At 37.3% G+C, this 18,773-nt stretch overlaps 1 protein-coding gene across 1 annotated transcript; it reads right to left on the minus strand.

Moving 5' to 3' along the window:
- Positions 1-1,447: 1,447 nt before the first annotated feature.
- gnpnat1 (glucosamine-phosphate N-acetyltransferase 1) lies at positions 1,448-8,496 on the minus strand. Its single transcript, XM_088648306.1, has 6 exons — positions 8,342-8,496; positions 5,593-5,756; positions 4,980-5,042; positions 4,528-4,655; positions 4,062-4,123; positions 1,448-3,938 (listed from the first exon to the last, which is right to left on the minus strand). The coding sequence occupies exons 1-6, from the start codon at positions 8,347-8,349 to the stop codon at positions 3,791-3,793; spliced, it is 573 nt and encodes a 190-aa protein (XP_088504432.1). The 5' UTR covers positions 8,350-8,496; the 3' UTR covers positions 1,448-3,790.
- Positions 8,497-18,773: the final 10,277 nt, after the last annotated feature.

Genomic DNA, 18,773 nt, shown 5'->3' on the forward strand with positions numbered 1-18,773 from the left:
TGGGGTCATTTAAAATCCTTGGGCGTTTATAGGAAAGAGCAGGGATGTTACCCCGGCATCCTGGCCAAATTTCCCATTGGCCATTACCAGTCATGGCTTCCTCATAATCCTAATAATAAAGCTTCACCACTGATAGCTGGTGTGTGGTGAGTGTACTGGCACACTATGGCTGTCGTTGCATGGTGGTGGATGCGAGTTCCTATTACCTGTAAAGTGCTTTTAGTGGAGTATCCATAAAAGCACTATATAAGGAATTATTATTCTATATCCTAATTTTAGAATCAGATTACATTAAAATAATGAAATATTTGTATACTTCTCAAAGTCTGAGGCCTCCTTTACCTTGATCCATAAAAATTAGTCATCATGTATATAAAGTTATCTTTCAGTTTCTGTCAGAGAAACCATCTCTTTGGAAAGGCAGTGGGATTCATGCAGTATTACTTTTTAGAGTGTGTACTGTATCCCAAAGTACCAATAGACCATTACTTTTCTTTAAAAAGTGTTATATTGTAAGATAGGCTGTATTATCTTCCTGTTCTGAGTCTAACCCCTAAGTATTTCATGCCTTCTGGTTGTTCATTTAATGTTCAAGTTCATCGTCATTATACTCATATACAGATATATGGTATAATTAAATGCCATTTAGCTAGCTCTCAGATGGTAAGCAATACAAAAAAAAACAATACAATTGTATAAGAAAAGAAAGACAGAGACAACAGGCAATGTCCAAAACAGCATCAGATGTGCAAAATCATACATCAACAGAATGAAATAAAGGATAGACAATTATGGGGAGTGAACTTCTTGACATGTGAGGTAGAGGTAGATTTCAATGTGTGTTTGAGTTTTGATAAAGAGAAGGTACTGTGAGGGTTCAGAATGTAGGTGAGGGCTGGGAGTTTAATAGTTTGATAGTCCGGGGGTAAAAACTGTCTCTTGAGTCTGGTAGTCCGGGCCCGAATGCTCCGGTACCGTTTTCCAGCTGGCAGAGTGACAAACAGTCTGTAACTGGGGTGTGTGGGGTCTTTGATGATGCTTAGAGCTTTCGTCAAGCACCGTCTGTCATAAATGTCAAAGTGGGAGAGAATCAGTGTAGCTGTGGCAAATCAGCTTCAGAGGAAGAGTTTTAGGAATCATGGTTTCACTAAGAATACACTGATCAAATAATTGCAAACCTGATGATTTACCAGTCTTAGAAAACATTAATCACAGCTGGTTAGTGCCTTGACCCAGGACTGAGCTTGTAACATCTGGGCTATACACCTGAACCCTGAAGTCCAGAATGAGTAAACTGACACTATTTATTTTTACTTGTAAGTTAAAGAACAAACTCATTGCTAACTGCACCAGTTACTGGGTTCCTAGAGTATACATTTCTTCAAAACACCTTTCAGTAGTTAATACTTCATTTTCAGTAAAAGTCGTAATTAATGATACAAGTCTGTAAATTAAAATATAAACTGTATTTATGAATGAGTAAATCATTTGTACATTTATGGTGATTAAATCATTTTGCTTTACAACAAACATTCAGTAATTCCTCAACAACACTTGCATTTTTATTAAAATGTAAATCAAGGAAAGTTAAGTCCCAAGACAACTATTTTGACCCCAAATCAGCTTTCTCTTTTCAAAATAAATATACATTTCTGTAATATTCCCAATTTTCTTTGCACCCAAAATGTAATTTCATACTATAAAAATAAATAAAACTCCTACAACACACTTAAATACCCTTACACCATGTATAAATACAATTCTGTATTTGTAATATTAAGAGAAGGCCTATGGGTTCTTTCAGCTGAAAGCACAACCTGTGGCAATTAGACCTTATTCAAATTCATTTTATATTTCAAATTCAGGTTTATTGTTTTCCTGTCCTGACACTTTCACAATACACCTCAAGAGTATAGCACACCATAAATGTATTAGATGAATTGGTTATGTCAGATTGGAGAACACTAGTACTTCCAACAAGATCTTTCAGCTGTTCAAACCCACAGTGCTTTCTCCTGCTTTAACCTCAGTAAAGTACCTATAGAAGATGTTCACTTCTCCTTGCTTTTTGCACAAATGTTAAAACATTGAATAGCAGAATACCTGTACAGGTAAGCTTCTTATGTTTTTTTTAAGTATTTGCGTTATTCATTTCTGAACTGGAAACTCTTTCATGTTTGCATCCATAATTTTACAGACTCAGTTTACCACAATGCTAAGGACACTAATCCAAACAGAAAAAAACGAACATTTAAATTGAATGTTAGTTTTTTTTGGGGGGGGGATATTTTACGCAAGTTTATGTGGGATTTCTCCAGGAAAAGGAGCAGCCTGTAATTGGATGTGCTGCCAGCAGAAAGGTTGGAAAAGGGCAACTGCAGTGACTTCGTGTTCGGCTGCAGGCTTGCAGCAACTTTCACCAGAGACACGTGGCTCCTGCAGTTGGTGCTGCCTCTCCTGTAAAAAACTGTAGAGCCTGCAGCATGTCAGACGATAAACAGCACTTGTGGGCATGAGGGCCTTACAAGGAGCCACTGCTGGGAGCCATTAGGTAAAGAACCAACTGTTAGGTCCAAATGCATAATGATAAACTGCTCAAGAAAAATGTTTAGCTTAGCACTGGGGTAACAAAATCTAGAAAAACAAAAAAGGAAGGTGTAACCATTACTTTTCTTACTTTAAAATTGAAGGAGGCAGGGGTTAGACATAGACAGGTTTAATCAGCAATGTGATTCTTTGATCTAACAATTTAATGTTCTAACTATGTTATACATTTTACTATCAGAAAATAAAAATGTTCTTCCTTATTCCCCTCCGTTGGCTCAACTGCTTCTCATCCTACAGACTAATAATACATTTTTATACCATCTTTGGTTTATTTTACAGTTAAAAAAAACTAGAAAAATAATTTAAAGTTTTCTTGAAAACCAAACTTGCATCCTGTCATGAAAATTATTCTTTCACAATTAAACATGACTTTATGAGTACGTTCATGAGATTTGTTTAGACTATATAACTGTTTTATAGAGTTTAAAAATCCCCAGTGCTATAAATATTAAGTCATAAAAGTATTGGTGGTACCTTTTGTGTGGACAGTATCTCATTTACAGTGGGAATATAATTTAGGATATAATTCTCTAAATACATAATATATTTCTAGTTTTTTATTAAACCTACTTAAACTAATATTACTTAACCGAAACAGCTATCAGTGAGCCATTTCCATTTGTATAAACACATAGGATTTTCTATGCATTTGCCATCATTAACATCCTTACAAGTCCTTGCAAAGTGTTTCATACTACACAGCTTGTAGCATTTGAATTGTAAGACTGCAGCATTTTAAAAGTATAACAAAAGTTGGTTTTTAAAATATGAAGCTTGTAGAATTTGAAGGTCCTACTGTAGATCAAGTTGGATGTTCAGATAGAAGCAATTTATATAACAGGAAAGCATGAAAGATAACGTAGCAGTTTTCAGCTGAAAAGGAAAGGCGTTTAGAAACCTAGTACTGGAAAATCAAGCTGGCAAAACTATAGGAGATCCTTGGCCTGGTATTAGCTGGTACATTTCTGTTTCTTTTCCGAAGGTACAGTATTTGGCCTGTTCCTCTTCCAATTCCGAGCTGCCTTGTGTGTTCCAAGTACTGGAAAAGCCAAGCCTAATGGATACAAGCTCAGATCTACACCGACTGAGGCAGCCTTCCAGTTTTCAGAGGGTGACTGTTCTCATACTTGTTTTTCCAGCTGGGGGGGGGTTCCATTCTGAGTGTCTGAGTGCCAGGCTGAGCTCAGTCGAAGAACCGGCGCTGCATGTAGGTTTCATCTGATGCAGAATAGCCAAACTTCTCATAGAAAGCCACATTCTTCGGTGCACATTCTAGTGTTATTTTGTAACAGTCAAGTTTCCGGCTAAGAAGAGTGAGACATGACACCAACCTATGAGGAAAAAAGTATTAATTCAATGTATATAATGCAATCATAGTAGATCTTGTACATATTTTTGGTTCATATAGCATGTGCCTAGCGATGGTGAATTTATTAGACATTTGTCATACTTACAATTTTCCCAGCTGCTTCCCTCGGCAAATGTCACTCACTACAACCTCTTCTATCCTCCCTCTCTGTGCAAAGCAAGAAAGCACATCAGAAATGGACAGAAATGCTGTGTGGTGGAACCTATTAATTATTAAATGATCAACTGAACCAAAGGTACATTTCTACTTTTGCGAGATTCATTTTTGATAACATAGGTTTAGATGACGTGTCAGCTAAAACTCCTCTATTTTATCAGTCAGTAAAGAAAACCAAAGTTACCAGAGAATGTAACTACCAGAGACAGACAATTACTAAAGCTAAATGAGATACCATAAAAAACAACCTTACTATCCCTTTATATTTTTCTATAATAATACAAAGTTAAAAGTAACTAAATGGCAAACATATTAATCACCATACTGCTGATTATTACCGTATATGGAAGTGGAGCAGAAGTCTAAATTAAATTTGAATATCTGTGTGTTCTTACTTTGGCACAGGAATGAATGAATTTGTGCTCAACTATGAGCGTGGCTGTGGCGACAATCTGCCCAAGGCTCGTGTCTTCTACCACAATGACATAATAATCCCCTGTCAGTTTCATGTGCTCAAACTTCTCTGAAACAAAAATAATCAAAATTCAACAGTTTGTCAACAAAATAACAGTGTGGACCAGTATCAGTTGTATCCCACAATTTCAGTTTACTGATTTCAGCCCAGATGAAATCCAAGTTTGCATATTCAGAAAACTAAATCCTGCACACTATTCAATCATTATGAAAACACAGAAAGACCTTTGGTAAATGCAAACTAATGATTACATTTAACTATGTCTTTCATAAGATATTACTTGAGTTTGACCAGAAATATGTCTTTTATTGACAACTTTATAAGACCTAAAAAATGAAGGGTATTGTTTGAAAAACTGCCATTGCTACTCACTGATGAACTGTTCTGGTGTGACATCACTAGCCAAAGTGAGCTGAGACAAGACTTTGAAGAAACCTGAAAGAAAGAACAGGAATCATTTAACCAACTCTTGGATAAATCTGACAGCTTTACAATCAACCTTTTCCGAGAGATTAGAAAGTCATCATCTGTGCAACCTATACCTTAATAAAACATATTTCAGTTCAAATTGCAAATGCATTAGGCCTATTAAACATCACTGTGTTTCTTCCTCCTAAAGACTGGCCCTACTGTTAACCGAGAGCAGCCACAATACTCGATGTATTTTTATCAATGCTGCATTCATCACTCTTGCCTGCACTGCAATCATACCTTCAACACTAAAAAGATTTACTTTTGGTTTGCAGATGCATTACTGGACAACCTCAGAAAGTAATGGGTTACCATTACAGTTCTTTAGCTTGAGTATTTCATGTTTTTTTACATGAAAAAAAAACAATTTTCTTCATGAAAGTACAATAACAAAATATTACTGTTGTAGCAAATTACAAAATAACATATTACATTTGTAAAAGTGCCGTTAAACTTCAGACTCTGACACACAGTTTACACCCAGCTTTCATCCTTTCAGTTCTGGAGTCTGTACCTCTGTTGAGGTCTGCTGTGCAGAGAGGCCTGAGTACAAGGCCCTCCCCAGGCTGGGAAGGGGAAATAGGGGGAGAGAACGGTACTGTGTTGGCACTCCAGTCCAGCTCCTGGAGTAGCAGGGGATCAAAGAGTGGTGTATCGTCCAGAATCATCCCACAAGCACTGGAGAAGAGAGGCAAACAGTCTGTTCAATGTGCTACAGCACTCTCGGTTGCAATGTCTTAGGATACAAGGTCATCTAGATTTATGTAAAGTGGCTACAGTGTGTTGATAAACTGACAGACTAGGCAAAACAAATTAAATCAACAAACATTCCAGTCCACAAGGAAAGAATAATACAATGTTCAAACACTACTGCTGTTGCTTTATGATCTTACAGATCTTATTCAGTCAGTACTGCCAAAGTGATGGGCTTCTCATCATAATACTGAACTTTGTTCACAAGTTTAATTATTGAATACAACTTAATTTATTAATACCACGCAATAGTCTATAGCCAATTTATTCCAAATTGCAGGGAAAGCAGCTATACATATTTCTGAGCAATATTAGTGTAACATTAATATTGGAAATGAATAATAACTCCTGTGAAAAAAAGTCCATTTACTTTATTTGTTCCTCCAAAACTAGATTTTTTTCAGTAACTAAACTAAAGTTTTCAGATAAGCTTGCTTTGAAAACTTTTTTTCTTTCTCTTCCCTGTCTGAAGAACACAATTTTTAACATACTGTATGCTACTTCTGCTTATCTTCTGTAGACAAACATCCTGTTAAAAATTAACAAAGGAAAAGGCTGCTGGTTTTATGTAAATATCTGGACAGCATGACTTTCTAAAGAAATCTAATTAGATAGTTTGCTGCTACCTAAAGCAATATTTACCAACCCCGGACCTAGAAGACACCTTTGTTTACTGGTTCTGGTTCTCTTACCAACTTTTAATCCTTATATAATCAATAATCACAACATGCTATGCTCCAGATGGAAACATCTTAGAAAAACATTATATACTGTATAGTCCCTGTTATAAAATTCTTGAATGAACTGCTTGATATATGGCACAATCATTCTGCACTAAATCATCTCGTTGCCCATAGCAGCATACACAAATAAGTATAAAATATCAAAAGCAAAGTCTTATGGTAAGTTAAAAGATGGTTTTAATACAATCCCAGATATTGTACATTTTAAAGAACAGTAATGTACTACAAATATTCTTTGGGGACCTAGTATGGGATGTAATCTGCTTCTGTAAATTTTGACAATGCATTGAAGTAGAGCCGTGATGCATCTGACCACTCAATTTGCAGCCAGTAGCCACACTTGTGTTTCTTCTTTTAGAGAATATTAAGTCATAAATCACCCAGACCCTTCAAACATGTGGTCCCAGACTGAAGTCAAGGAATTAATTCATATTTGTGAAATGGGGTTTGACAGGAAGATGTAACAAGCCACTGGTTGCTGACAGGGTTCTATATCTACCAAGATCTGAATGACTTGGATCTATCCCATCCCTTTCGGTGAATGGCACAGACGAGTCCACCACAGCTGAAATAAGCTCATTCCTGCAGGCTATGCCAATACCAGTCCCCTCCCATACAGGATCTCTAACAGTATGTTACAATATTAGTCAAATAACTTTTCTGGGAACTCAAACTTTCCAAGTCATTATGCTGTCAAGTCCACCATCTAAAGAGTGTACATAGACGTCCTGTTGCTAGTAGTTAGCAATTACTCAGCATGTGTTTATTACACTCCACACCTAGAATTATTGTTACGTTATCCAAACCACTTATTTCCTCTTCTTTCCTGTTCCAGGCCCTAGATTTCGTTGTGTGTGACTTGTAAGCAGGCTGTTTCATGACAACTTCCAGATGTGAAAATTGGGTTAACACTGACCCATAAGGATTCCCATTTCCTATACAGTATCCAACATTTCTAATCCTTTGTTTGTTGAAAAACAAAGAGTGGCAATTGTATTACCTACCAGAGATAAGTATCACGGAAAAGAAGGCTATCAATCCTTGAGAAAATAATTTCTGGTGTATTAGTGAGCAAAACTGAGAGCACACACAGAACAGAAAATATAAAATGTTTTTTTCCTCAGTGAAACGGCAAATGTAAGTTACTTAGACTTTTTATTTGACTAAGTTGTATCCATGGCTTAGCACAAATATATGTAACCTATACAACGATTCCTGTCGTCGGGGGTCAAACTTTGCTTTGAACAGTGTTAAATTAATTTGTCATTATTTCGTACATTAAAACAACTTTAAAAGTCATAGTTATGTCCTGGTAAAGGTGTCCTCGCTTATAAACTAATCACAAATACCTGTGTGATTTAATTCAGTTTTAGTTTCACTTCAATGAACTGCTCTGCTCTACATCTGACTGTCAAGTCCTGCTTTGTATCTGTTTTTACACTAAACGAGCTGTAAATTAATATATGCTGCTAACATCATTATATACCTGTAACATGTAAACCATTATATAACACATCAATACAACACAGCACAGCTTTTGTCTATAAACTACAGGGCATTCGGTCATCAGTATTAAACTGAACAGACAACACTTATTGGTCTGTACACCTTAAATACAATCCGAGTAGATAAATGAATTCACAGAACAAGACCCAGGACACAGAGGATATTCAATTCTCGGAGTGTCGTGTTACAGCACGTAGGACACAAGGAGTAACAAATCCGTCTCTTAAACTAGCGTATGTACTATAAAGAAAGTATACTCACGGTGACATGAATGAAAGAGTATCTTATCTTGTAGTCCGAGTTCAATTCAGAGTCTGTTTCGATCCTTTTCCTTGAATTAAACCCTTACTGCTTTTACCTCCCTCCCCGTATGACGTGGCAGAGACGCTTACAGGGGGCGCGGTACAGTGACGTCAACACAAGTGAGGACGCTTGAGGGAGTCAAAAAGTGTTGGATTTTTCATGAATGCCAGAGGTACTCGAAATTTTGTTAGAAGAAAAACGTTTTTTTTGTAAAAAACTGTGTGCTGAGTTTTATTTTTTACAGGGAACGCATGCATGTTGAAACTAAAGTTTATAAATAATTGAGAAATATTAAAGCAAGGAAAATATGATACGTTTAAAATATACAATTTGATCACATAATTGCTTAATTACCTCTGATAGTTAAATGTTTTTTTTTCTGCTACGTTTTTTTTCTCTTGTACATGACTCTGATCCTCTTGTTGTATTTGTATTTGTAAATTCTATATGTTTAATAAAAAAAAAACCTGGAAAAAAAAAGAGTCAAAAGTGTTGGAAACGATACAATGTTTCTGCTGTTCAGCTGAATACGAATAACATCTAGGAGTCCACTGGGAATGAAAATAAATTGCTTGCATATTGGTAGTTGCTATACCTAGACTGTGGTAATGTGAGATAAGTTCAACGACATAGTGGAGGCGACTTTTGAAATGAAGAAAATCAAGTTTCTCAGGCTCAAGTTCTGAGTCACACTCCTGTTCTTAAAGTGCAAGTGATTTGTCTTTAAATTATGTGCACGCTTACGTCTAAATACGAGGTATCGAGAATACCGCAGCTCTAACAGACCTCAAAAATGTCATCAACGCCCTGTGTGAGATAGTATCGTTTTTACCTGTAAGTGATGTAAGACAGCGTCATTGAGTTATTCGTAATCGCTCTAATACTTTACACACCACAACTGTTTTAAAGTATTTTATTATGAAAAAAACGGCGACTCCTTTGACACAGAGTGCACTGAATTGCCATATCTTTAAAAGTAAAATAACAATTGAACATTGTCATCCCGGCATCCTGGCCAAATTTCCCATTGGCCCTTACCAATCATGGCCTCATAATAATCCCCTCTATGAATTGGCTTCATCACTCTGCTCTCCTCCCCACTGATAGCTGGTGTTTGGGGAGCGTTCTGATGCACTATGGCTGCCATCACATCATCCAGGTGGATGCTGCACATTGGTGGTGGTGGAGGGGAGTCCCCATTACCTGTAAAACTCTTTGAGTGCAGTGTCCAGAAAAGCACTATATAACTGTAAGCAATTATTTATTATTATTATTATTATTATTATTATTATTATTATTATTATTATTATTATTATTATTATTATATTGTCCATAAATGTCGAATTAATCACAACCAAGAATTCAAAACCAAATTCCAAATTTGGCATTCATACTGATTTCATTTGAAAAATGATCTGAATGTTGTTTATATAGATGAATAGATGAAAAATAATCTTAATGTTCTTTCCCCCAGAAGAAGTCAACAAGGGTGCGGTGGTGGAGCAGTGACTAGCATGGCTGTGTTATAATGGTGAGGCCATGGACTCAGTTCCCAGCCTGCTGTCTGGAGTCTGGATTTCTCCTGGAGAAATTGTCCCTGGACTGTGTTTGAGTGTGTGTGTCCTGCAATGGACTGGCATTCCGTCCAGGGTGTATCCTGCCTTGTGTCTGTTGCTTACCGGGATAGGCTCCAGCTCCCCCATGACCCTGAATTACTGTAGATGAAGCGGTTTGGTTTGAATGGTTTGAAGAAATCAATAACTTCCAGGTGGTTCCTTGATGCTTCCTATCATTCATACCAACAGGAAAAATAGAATAGTTCATACTTTATTTTCACATAGGTACAGTACATCACATAGTTTAAAACATTTCTGATATTGCCAGTCTATAAACATAAGCTCCGTTGCTTTGCCAAACTATAATAAGCAATAACAGTTACTCGTGCTTCATCCAAGTCAAAGTCCTTTTCTGTTCTAAGACACATTTCTCGGCACAGATTTATGAGGCTGATTAAAAGATCAAGGTCAGGATTTCTAATATAGGAAGAAAGTGTCCCCTACCTTTCTATCAAATGGAATATCGATCTCAATATGGAGCCATTCATCCTGCATAATCAGTTTTTTGGGGATGTAGCCATTTACCACCCTAACATTCAAATCATCTGTACTTCTAATGTTTTCATTATAAACAAGATTAGAAGGAAGAAAACATTAAGTGACATTAATCTTGCATTGTTTTATTTATACTTCACCTAAAAGGTGTTTTCATGATAAATGTAAGACCAAATTCAGAAGACGATTAAAACTATTAAAAGACAGTTGAGGTAATTTTAGTGTTCTATTTCTTTGCTTAAACAATTTGCTATGGTACCTGTTTGCTTTAGTTACAACAGTTATAACATTTTGCTCACCTGCCTTTTTCTTGTACTGTTTTGAAAAAGCAACAGAATAAGAGAATCTAACATCAATTGTTTCCTCTCTTTTCTGGAGTGGATTGCACTAAATACAGTACAATACATAAAACCTCAGTCTTAAACACTAAAGTCAATCATTAGTACTGACATAGTGTAATGGCTGCTGTGTTTTGAGTGCTGTGTGCTCTCACTCAATCCAGTAGAACTGGGCATCTTCCCAGCTCTCTTCATTCTCTCCCTGACCAACTGTGGTGTCGTCTTTGAGTTGTAAATATTTGCACACAAAAATGTCAGCAGCATTTCTCATCAAGGACAGGACAGTCCCACTCCCATAAAATAGAATAGTGTAGTATTGGGATAGTCAATTCCATGCCGTGCCACCATTTTGAATCTTCCAATAAACTAATCACTAAATTGTTCCTTATTTTTAATTAAACCAGGTGTGGAACATCACTGTGTTTATTAAGGATTAGCTGGAGCAAGGATTTGTTATGGAATGAAAGTGTTGACTATCCCTGATATAGTACATACAGTATAGTTCTTGGGAAGCAAAACTCCCCAGAGCGCAATTGCACTAAATGCCCACTAGATGGAGGAGGGCGTCATGTTTTCCAATGCCGAGAACGAGCACAATGAAATGAGCAATATAAACAGTTGGGGGAAACGGAAATGTTTGTTTATGAGAATAAAAAGCCCCAGCAAGATAAATTTCAATGAACTGTTGTTGCTTAACGGGAATTGCTGTTTGTATTTTAGTTATCAAGTTACTTACTTTAGTGCCAGCACACCTGCAGCATTGTGCTATGTTAATAAAAACATGGTGGTTAGGAGGTGTGTGGATCAAGTGGGAACTCACCCTCTGTCTATCATTTTGCTGATCTGTTAAAGCCTTTCAATCAATTAGACTCTAAATGCATTTTTTCAGATGGATAGTTTCTTCAGCCTACAAGATAACAAGGACACAACTCCACTTCTTATAATCATTTTTTTATATTTTTAATCTTATAACTGCATTGATTATTGGCTTAAATCATTTTAATAATAATTCTTTACACTTCTACAGCAATTTTCTGGACTCTCCACTCAAACCACTTTACAGGTAATGGGGACTCCCCTCCACCCCCAAAGCCTCACCTGGATGATGTGATAGCAGTCATAGTGCACCACTACGCTCACCACACACCAGCTACCAGTGGGGAGAATAGAGTGATGAAGCCAGTTCATAGATGGGGATTATTAGGAGGCCAAGACTGGTAAAAGTCCTGGGAAAAATTGGCCAGGGCGCTGGGGTGACACCCCTACTCTTCTCAAGAAATGCCCTGGGATTTTTTAATGACCACAGAGAGTCAGGACCCCGGTTTTACGTGTCATCCGAAGGATGGGACGTGATATCAAGATAAAAGCTGGCACATGACTAAGCATGAGTGCTTTTATCTATGCCTGTCTCCACTAGAGCATGAGCAATCCCAGAATATCATGTGCGATGGGACATATGCTAGAAGAATCCATTTCTTGTTGGATCTTACTGTATGTTGGAGTTTTAAACAAGACACTCTGATTCGCACTGCTCTGGAATTCATTCACTACCTCCGTGATTGAAAGCTTTGAAGTCTCTCCAGGTGTTGACTCCAATTACATTCTCATAATGATTTCACTCAGGGGTATGCCATTGAGATGTTCCTCAACGAATGGCTTTAGTTCAGTGAGGCCCTTTAAAAGGCATCTGGGTAACTCAGACAGAACATTAATTATTATCTGCACTTCTTATATCATCAAACGTACTGAACACTGCACAAAAAGGTGCACAGGGAATAATACGCCCAACATTTGGCTGACAAGGGGAATAATGATCTCAGCACCAGCTGTTTCATTGTACTCTTTCCTTAATTTAAAAAAGTCCAAATTAAATCATATTTAATTAGATTGCCTAATCTGAGGCATCTATGTTCATAATAAATTGGTTTAAAATCCACTGGCCTGCAGGTGTCATCAATGTCTTTGACTGCTCCCTCCAGCATGGTTTATAAGCAGCATGGAGTTACTGGAATTTCACTCTTCAGCCGAGAGCTTTTATTGATTTTCAAGTATTGCTGTATCCAGCTAACATAAAGCCATTTTTAAAAAGATTACAGCTCCTATACCTTACCAGAGGACACGGGACAACAAAAAGCTGTGTGTGAAGAATATCTTACGGGACTGCAGGATGGTGGTTTGTCAATTTGCATTGTGGCCTCACAGTTCTAGGGTCCTGGGTTCAATTCTGGCCTGTGGTGTGCTTAATATGTCACTTCTATTTTCACCCTACAGTTCTTTGGGTTTTCTGTTTGGGTGCCCTGGCTTCCTCTCACAGTCCCATAAGAAAGAAGAAAACTGTTAGTGGTGTCTCTAAATTGTTCCCCGTGGAGATGGGACTGGCGCCCCATGCAGGGTATATCCTGCTTTGCACTCATTCATGGCCATGTTAGGCTCAGGCTCATCGCTGTGTATTGGACTAAGTGGTTAATAAAAAATAACTAAAAAGGTTCTGAAGAAAAGGAGTCCAATCAGCAGCCCATCTAGTCTATTTTGTAATCCATCGGCAGGGCTATGACCTCATGGCTTTAAAATGCTAATAGATGTATAGTTTAGTGTATACATTATTTTTATTATTTACATTGTGTCTGTACAGATTTCCTTTATAAGGGAATTTTGGATCTCTCTGGAGTTGGAGGATAGGATTGAAATCAATATTGTAAACATCCTCAATGCACATGTTGCACAGGCTAACATCCTTGAGCACTGTCAGATTCATGAAAAGGTTAAAGAGCACGAGTCGCTGCATTGCTGATCACTAAAGAATTCCACAACACAACAGAGACTGTATGGTGACTACTGGTGATACTGGTGACTGTGCACCACATGCTCCCTAACCAAGACAGTGCCTGCTCTAGGCAAGCATGCAGACATTTTTAAGTGAAGCAGCAGTCCAGTGGAAGTTACTTGTTTGGGATATATCCATTACTAAAACCACTTGTGTGCTTAAGTGAATTATGATGGAGAATGATAGACAAGCGTGCCGTCTCAGAACAGGCAGAAAGGCTTTGACTAATGTGATTCGACCAGTGTGTCATCAGCCTCAGACTCCAGCACTTCTGTCTAGGAAAGACTGAACAGAAAAGGGGTAATCTTCTCACTGGGCCAAATGGGATTATTCCCAGAGTGCTACAATAATATAGCCTGATCCTGACTGGGAATTTTGAGCTGTTTAAAAAACCAACCCCAGCAGGCAGAAAGCTAACATACATGATGAAAGGCAGGAGAAAATGTGATGGATATCATGGAGGATGGCGCTTAATACTCACATTGAAAAAAACAACACTTTAATCAGTTAACCAGCATAAAAGATGGACAAAATTCAAACTATTTATTGACTATATCCATGAAACTGAGCAGGAGATGCAGAGCTACTTTTACACATGCATAACTAATCAAGACAGAAAACTGATACACAGGTTCACATAACAGAATTATGGATCATCTAATTGAATGGTATAAGAGACATATTCTAGCTGGTCCTAATGGCTACTCTGGGGTAGTGAAGAAATCAAGCTGCGATTTCAACTGCTGGCCTCCTAATGCAGGAGGTCAGGCCCCTCCTGAGCTATTGAATTGAGCCAAGGGCACCAGATCTTAAGTTCAATCAAACTGAAATGAGCTTAATGTTCAATTCCAGGAAATCAATGTTAGAACGGGGGAAGTGACCATTTTTTAGGATTCAGAGGTTATGTGCTGGGTCTCATTCTGCCCACAGGAGAGCACCTTTGATGTGCAAATCCGCTGATATGATATCCCTCACGTGTGATACTTATCTTGTTAATGTTTTTCCAAAGAAGTGATTTACTGGTTTTATATTAGCACCACGTAAAAGCATTGTGAGACTGTCTGCATTTAAGTGGGTCTATTTTGTTACACAGAGCAGAACGGTGATGCTAGAGCAGACCTTTGCTTGCCCTGAGGGGAAGATTTGGGCGGAAAAGGCTCTGAAAGTAACAAAAAAGCTTTCCTTTCTATCATTACATTACACTGGAAGTGACTGTATCAGTAGGCAGCTTTTTAGTGAGAACCCAAATATGGTTCTTTTTCATTTTAAAATATCTCCATTAATAAGGCTCTTTTACAGCTATCTGTATTACTGGTGGGGAAGGAAAGTTTAGTGAGCTAAGTACCTACCTTATTTATTCATGTTTTCCAGCAATTAATCATTTCTGTGGTGAGTCTGTGACACAGTTTCTTATATGAAAACTTTCAATAATTGATATTAAAAAAACCTTGGGTTGCTACTGTACTCGTTGGCACTTTCCATACCATAATGAAGATAAATGGAGAAAAGAATAAGACTGAGAGAGTCATAAGACTACCTCTTGTCTTTACATTTCTCGGATGAGAAACTTAATAGGAGTAATGACTTCCATAATATGGAACCGGCAGTTACCTGTTGCCAACTATGCATTTAAACACATTAACATCCTACTAAAGTAGCATCCAATCATTAAATAAGAGGAACAGTTAGTCTGTTTGAATAATGTTGTGGTTTTCATATGCTAGAGCAGCTGCTCAGATTCTGTCTTTGGAGGGGTGAAGTCTGGCAGGTATTATCTCTTGAAATCATCAATAGTTTGTGGAATTTGGAAAGCAAACGGATAAATTACAAGAATTGTTCAGGGATCTGCCAGTCATTGAAGATACTAAAAAAAGTGGTGTTGTCTAAGAACCTTTCATGAAGCGGTTCTCCAAAATGATTTTTATATGTTACTTCCAAATTAAAGGGATCAGTTGATACATCGGTGACCGTAAATTATGCTGTATACAAATGTCATTTTACAGAACATTTGAGAATATTCCATTCATTCACTTTGAATGTTTTCAACATCTTTGTATAATTCAGTGTTGCAGTGAGCCAGAGAGCGTATCTACAGAAAATGGGCCCTGGAAAGGACACCCACACACAAGGGCAAGGTTTAGGAACACCAGTTCACCTGGATAGCATGTCTTTAAACTTTAGAAAGAAAAAATATGTGTCCGAATGGGGAACATACAAACTCCGCACAGAAGGTATCCTTAGTCACAATCTGACTTAACCACGGAGCAGTGAGGCCGCAAGGTTACCCACCTTGATGCCCATGTGAGATACAGTATATTATGGATGAGAAATATTTTTTACATCATTTAAAACATATTACAGGAGGGCTTAATTAATTTGCTTCTGTGGAGGACCGGACGTAGAAAAGGTACAAAATCATCTGGTACAAAAGGTAAGACATCAGCTTCTCACCAGGAGCTTAATAACTTTAAATGGTACATGAGTAGTTTTTAGAGTTTTTATCCAAAATTGTACTTTATGACTATCACATAACAAATCAAAAGTGAGCTTGATGCCTGAATTACCTCCTCTCATTTATACTATATCTTCTTTAGGCAAATTTTCCATCAGATGAAAAATGCTGTAAAAATGGTACTGAAATGATCAAGCCTTTCAGGTCTGAGTAGGGTTAGGGTCACAAGAGCCATTAAATGGTGACTGCAGTTCCTCTTTAAATGACACAATTAAGATTGTTTTCCCATTAGAACAGGGTTACTTCCAACTTTTGATGTGACTCAGTTTTGGATGACAATTACTGAGCGGTGCATACAATGTAAGCAGCCAAAACTCTCCAAAAAACAAATTGAAAATAGGACCAAATTTTCACTCATGCTAAGCTTACTTGGGCCCCACAATCCAGCACTGAGCCTACAAATTATCCATTATGTGTAGGAACCCCAACCCTAACCCTAGCTGGGGATTCCACTGAGCAATTCTGCAGTCTGTCTCTGAACCCCTAGAATCATAACATTTTAAAATGCTTCTAAAGACCCAGAAAGAAGAGTCTAAAATAACCAAAACCACGGAACAAATCTCTCAGACCTTGATCCTTTTCAATAATGTATCGTCTTTAGGCAAGTTATCCATTAGGTGAAAAATGCCTTAAAAATGGTACTTAAGTGATCGGGCATATCCGGCTTCAGTACGGTTAGGGTTACAAGAACCATTAAAAGTTGACTACAGTTGTACTTCTAATTCCACTTTAAATGACAAAATAAAAAGAGTCTACCCAGTAGAACAGGATTTCCTCCAACATTTGATCTGACTTATGAGACGTATCCTATATTTAATAGTCTACCCATCTTGCAACATAGATAAGTGAAATTCTGCTGAACATTTTCTTCAACAGTATTTGTCTTTCAATTGCATTTGTTTTAGGAAGTTACACCCGCCTTGAAACGCCTTACCAAAACTAAAGATTGAGTGGCAAATAATAGTGTTTGTGAATTCCCAGCTCCAATTTCCCCAGTTTTTAACAGGGCAGCAGGGAGGAATAATACTTTAAAAAATGAAAGGCAATGAGATGAAGCAAACTCATAAAAGAATGGAATCTGTTTATAGAGCTTTTACTCTAATATTCGACAGTAGTGACACATCAATTATTCAGTATGTATAGCCACAAGCCTACTGTTATTCCGATCAATGAAGCTGTAATATCAGGCTTTAATAAAGGCCCTGATAAAATCTCGCTTCAGCAGTGATAAACTGTTCACCACTAATGTGCATAAAGAATTTGCTGAGCAGTCTGTATACACAGTCCCAATAATATGTTCAGCCTCATGAAATACTGTATAGAAACAACAAAATATTATTTGTAAGCTTCACAATAATTCTTCAATTATTCACAGTGTTTCCATACCTTTGTGCTTTTGGAAACTGTTTAAAGTCTTTTCTTTGGAATTTGGCGAGGCAATCACAGAAATGCTGGTCAAAAACCTGAAATCCCATAATTTGATGGCCCCATAAAAAAGTACATTTTCATACTTCATGCGTGACAGCCTGAGAAATGGGTATGTGTTTCCTGTTGAACTGTCATCCTTTTCTGTGCTTGAAAGGCAAAAACAGTCACTCAAGCCAGATAGGCTTTTAAAGATTTTCCTCTCCAGACATAGATCTTTAGTAAAGCAAGTTTAATGCCCAGCAATCCAGTTTAAACATAATCAGTTAGAATTCGGAATTGTGTCTCTATATAGCTGGAGCCCCACACCAACATACTTTAGATAAGATTAATATAAATTGGTATTTATTCCTCTGCATTAAAATCTGCTATATAATGAGCCCTACAGTATACACTTCGCTTTTTTAAGCAATAAACGTATTATGTTTTGTCCTATTTTCCTATTAAAAATGTAATTGACACAAAATCTTTCACTGTTTTTTTTTCTTTTGTATTGTAGGCCTTTTGAATTAGTGAAGTAATTGATCACTTCCACATGTGATCTACTGCGCATTAATGTAGCTGTTGGCACAGTACGGCAGTCCCTTGGCTTGCAGGTGGGCGCCTTACAACTCTTACGGATGAAGTCGTGTATAAAGCGACGTGGGAACCCAAGTAATGAAAAGTGCTACACAAATTGAAAGCAATTAAGGAAATAGTATTACCAACGGAAATCATAGAATGACATGGGGATGTGCAGAGGATTGTTTTCTGATTCTGTTTTCTTAGGTCTCTCCATTGCGCAAACAAGAAAAAGATCCTGACAAACTTTGTTTCCACTAACACAGTAGTTACTTGATGATTTTATTGTTTTCATTGCATAGTGCCTTTCCTTTTGGACTCATCCATGCTTTCTCTAAATTTGGCTTTAGTCCTGATAGGAAATTAATAGCCTATCCTGTAATCTGACAATAAATATTGTTCTTGTTGGTCTACATAACGTAAGACTCATCAAATATTTAACACATGGCGTTTCATAGGAAGGAAGATGTCATCGCATTATCCCGATCTTTAAAAACTGACTAATGATTCCTTCCTCTCTTTCTCCCTCATTAGGTTCAAAGCTTTAAGATAGAGCCGGTATTTTGATTTCGCTGGCTGTAATGCTTCTGCTTTGATGAATAATAAATAAATATAATAC

The sequence above is a fragment of the Lepisosteus platostomus genome, chromosome 10, assembly GCF_059453375.1.
Source record: "Lepisosteus platostomus isolate fLepPlt1 chromosome 10, fLepPlt1.hap1, whole genome shotgun sequence".
NCBI classification, from domain to species: domain Eukaryota; kingdom Metazoa; phylum Chordata; class Actinopteri; order Semionotiformes; family Lepisosteidae; genus Lepisosteus; species Lepisosteus platostomus.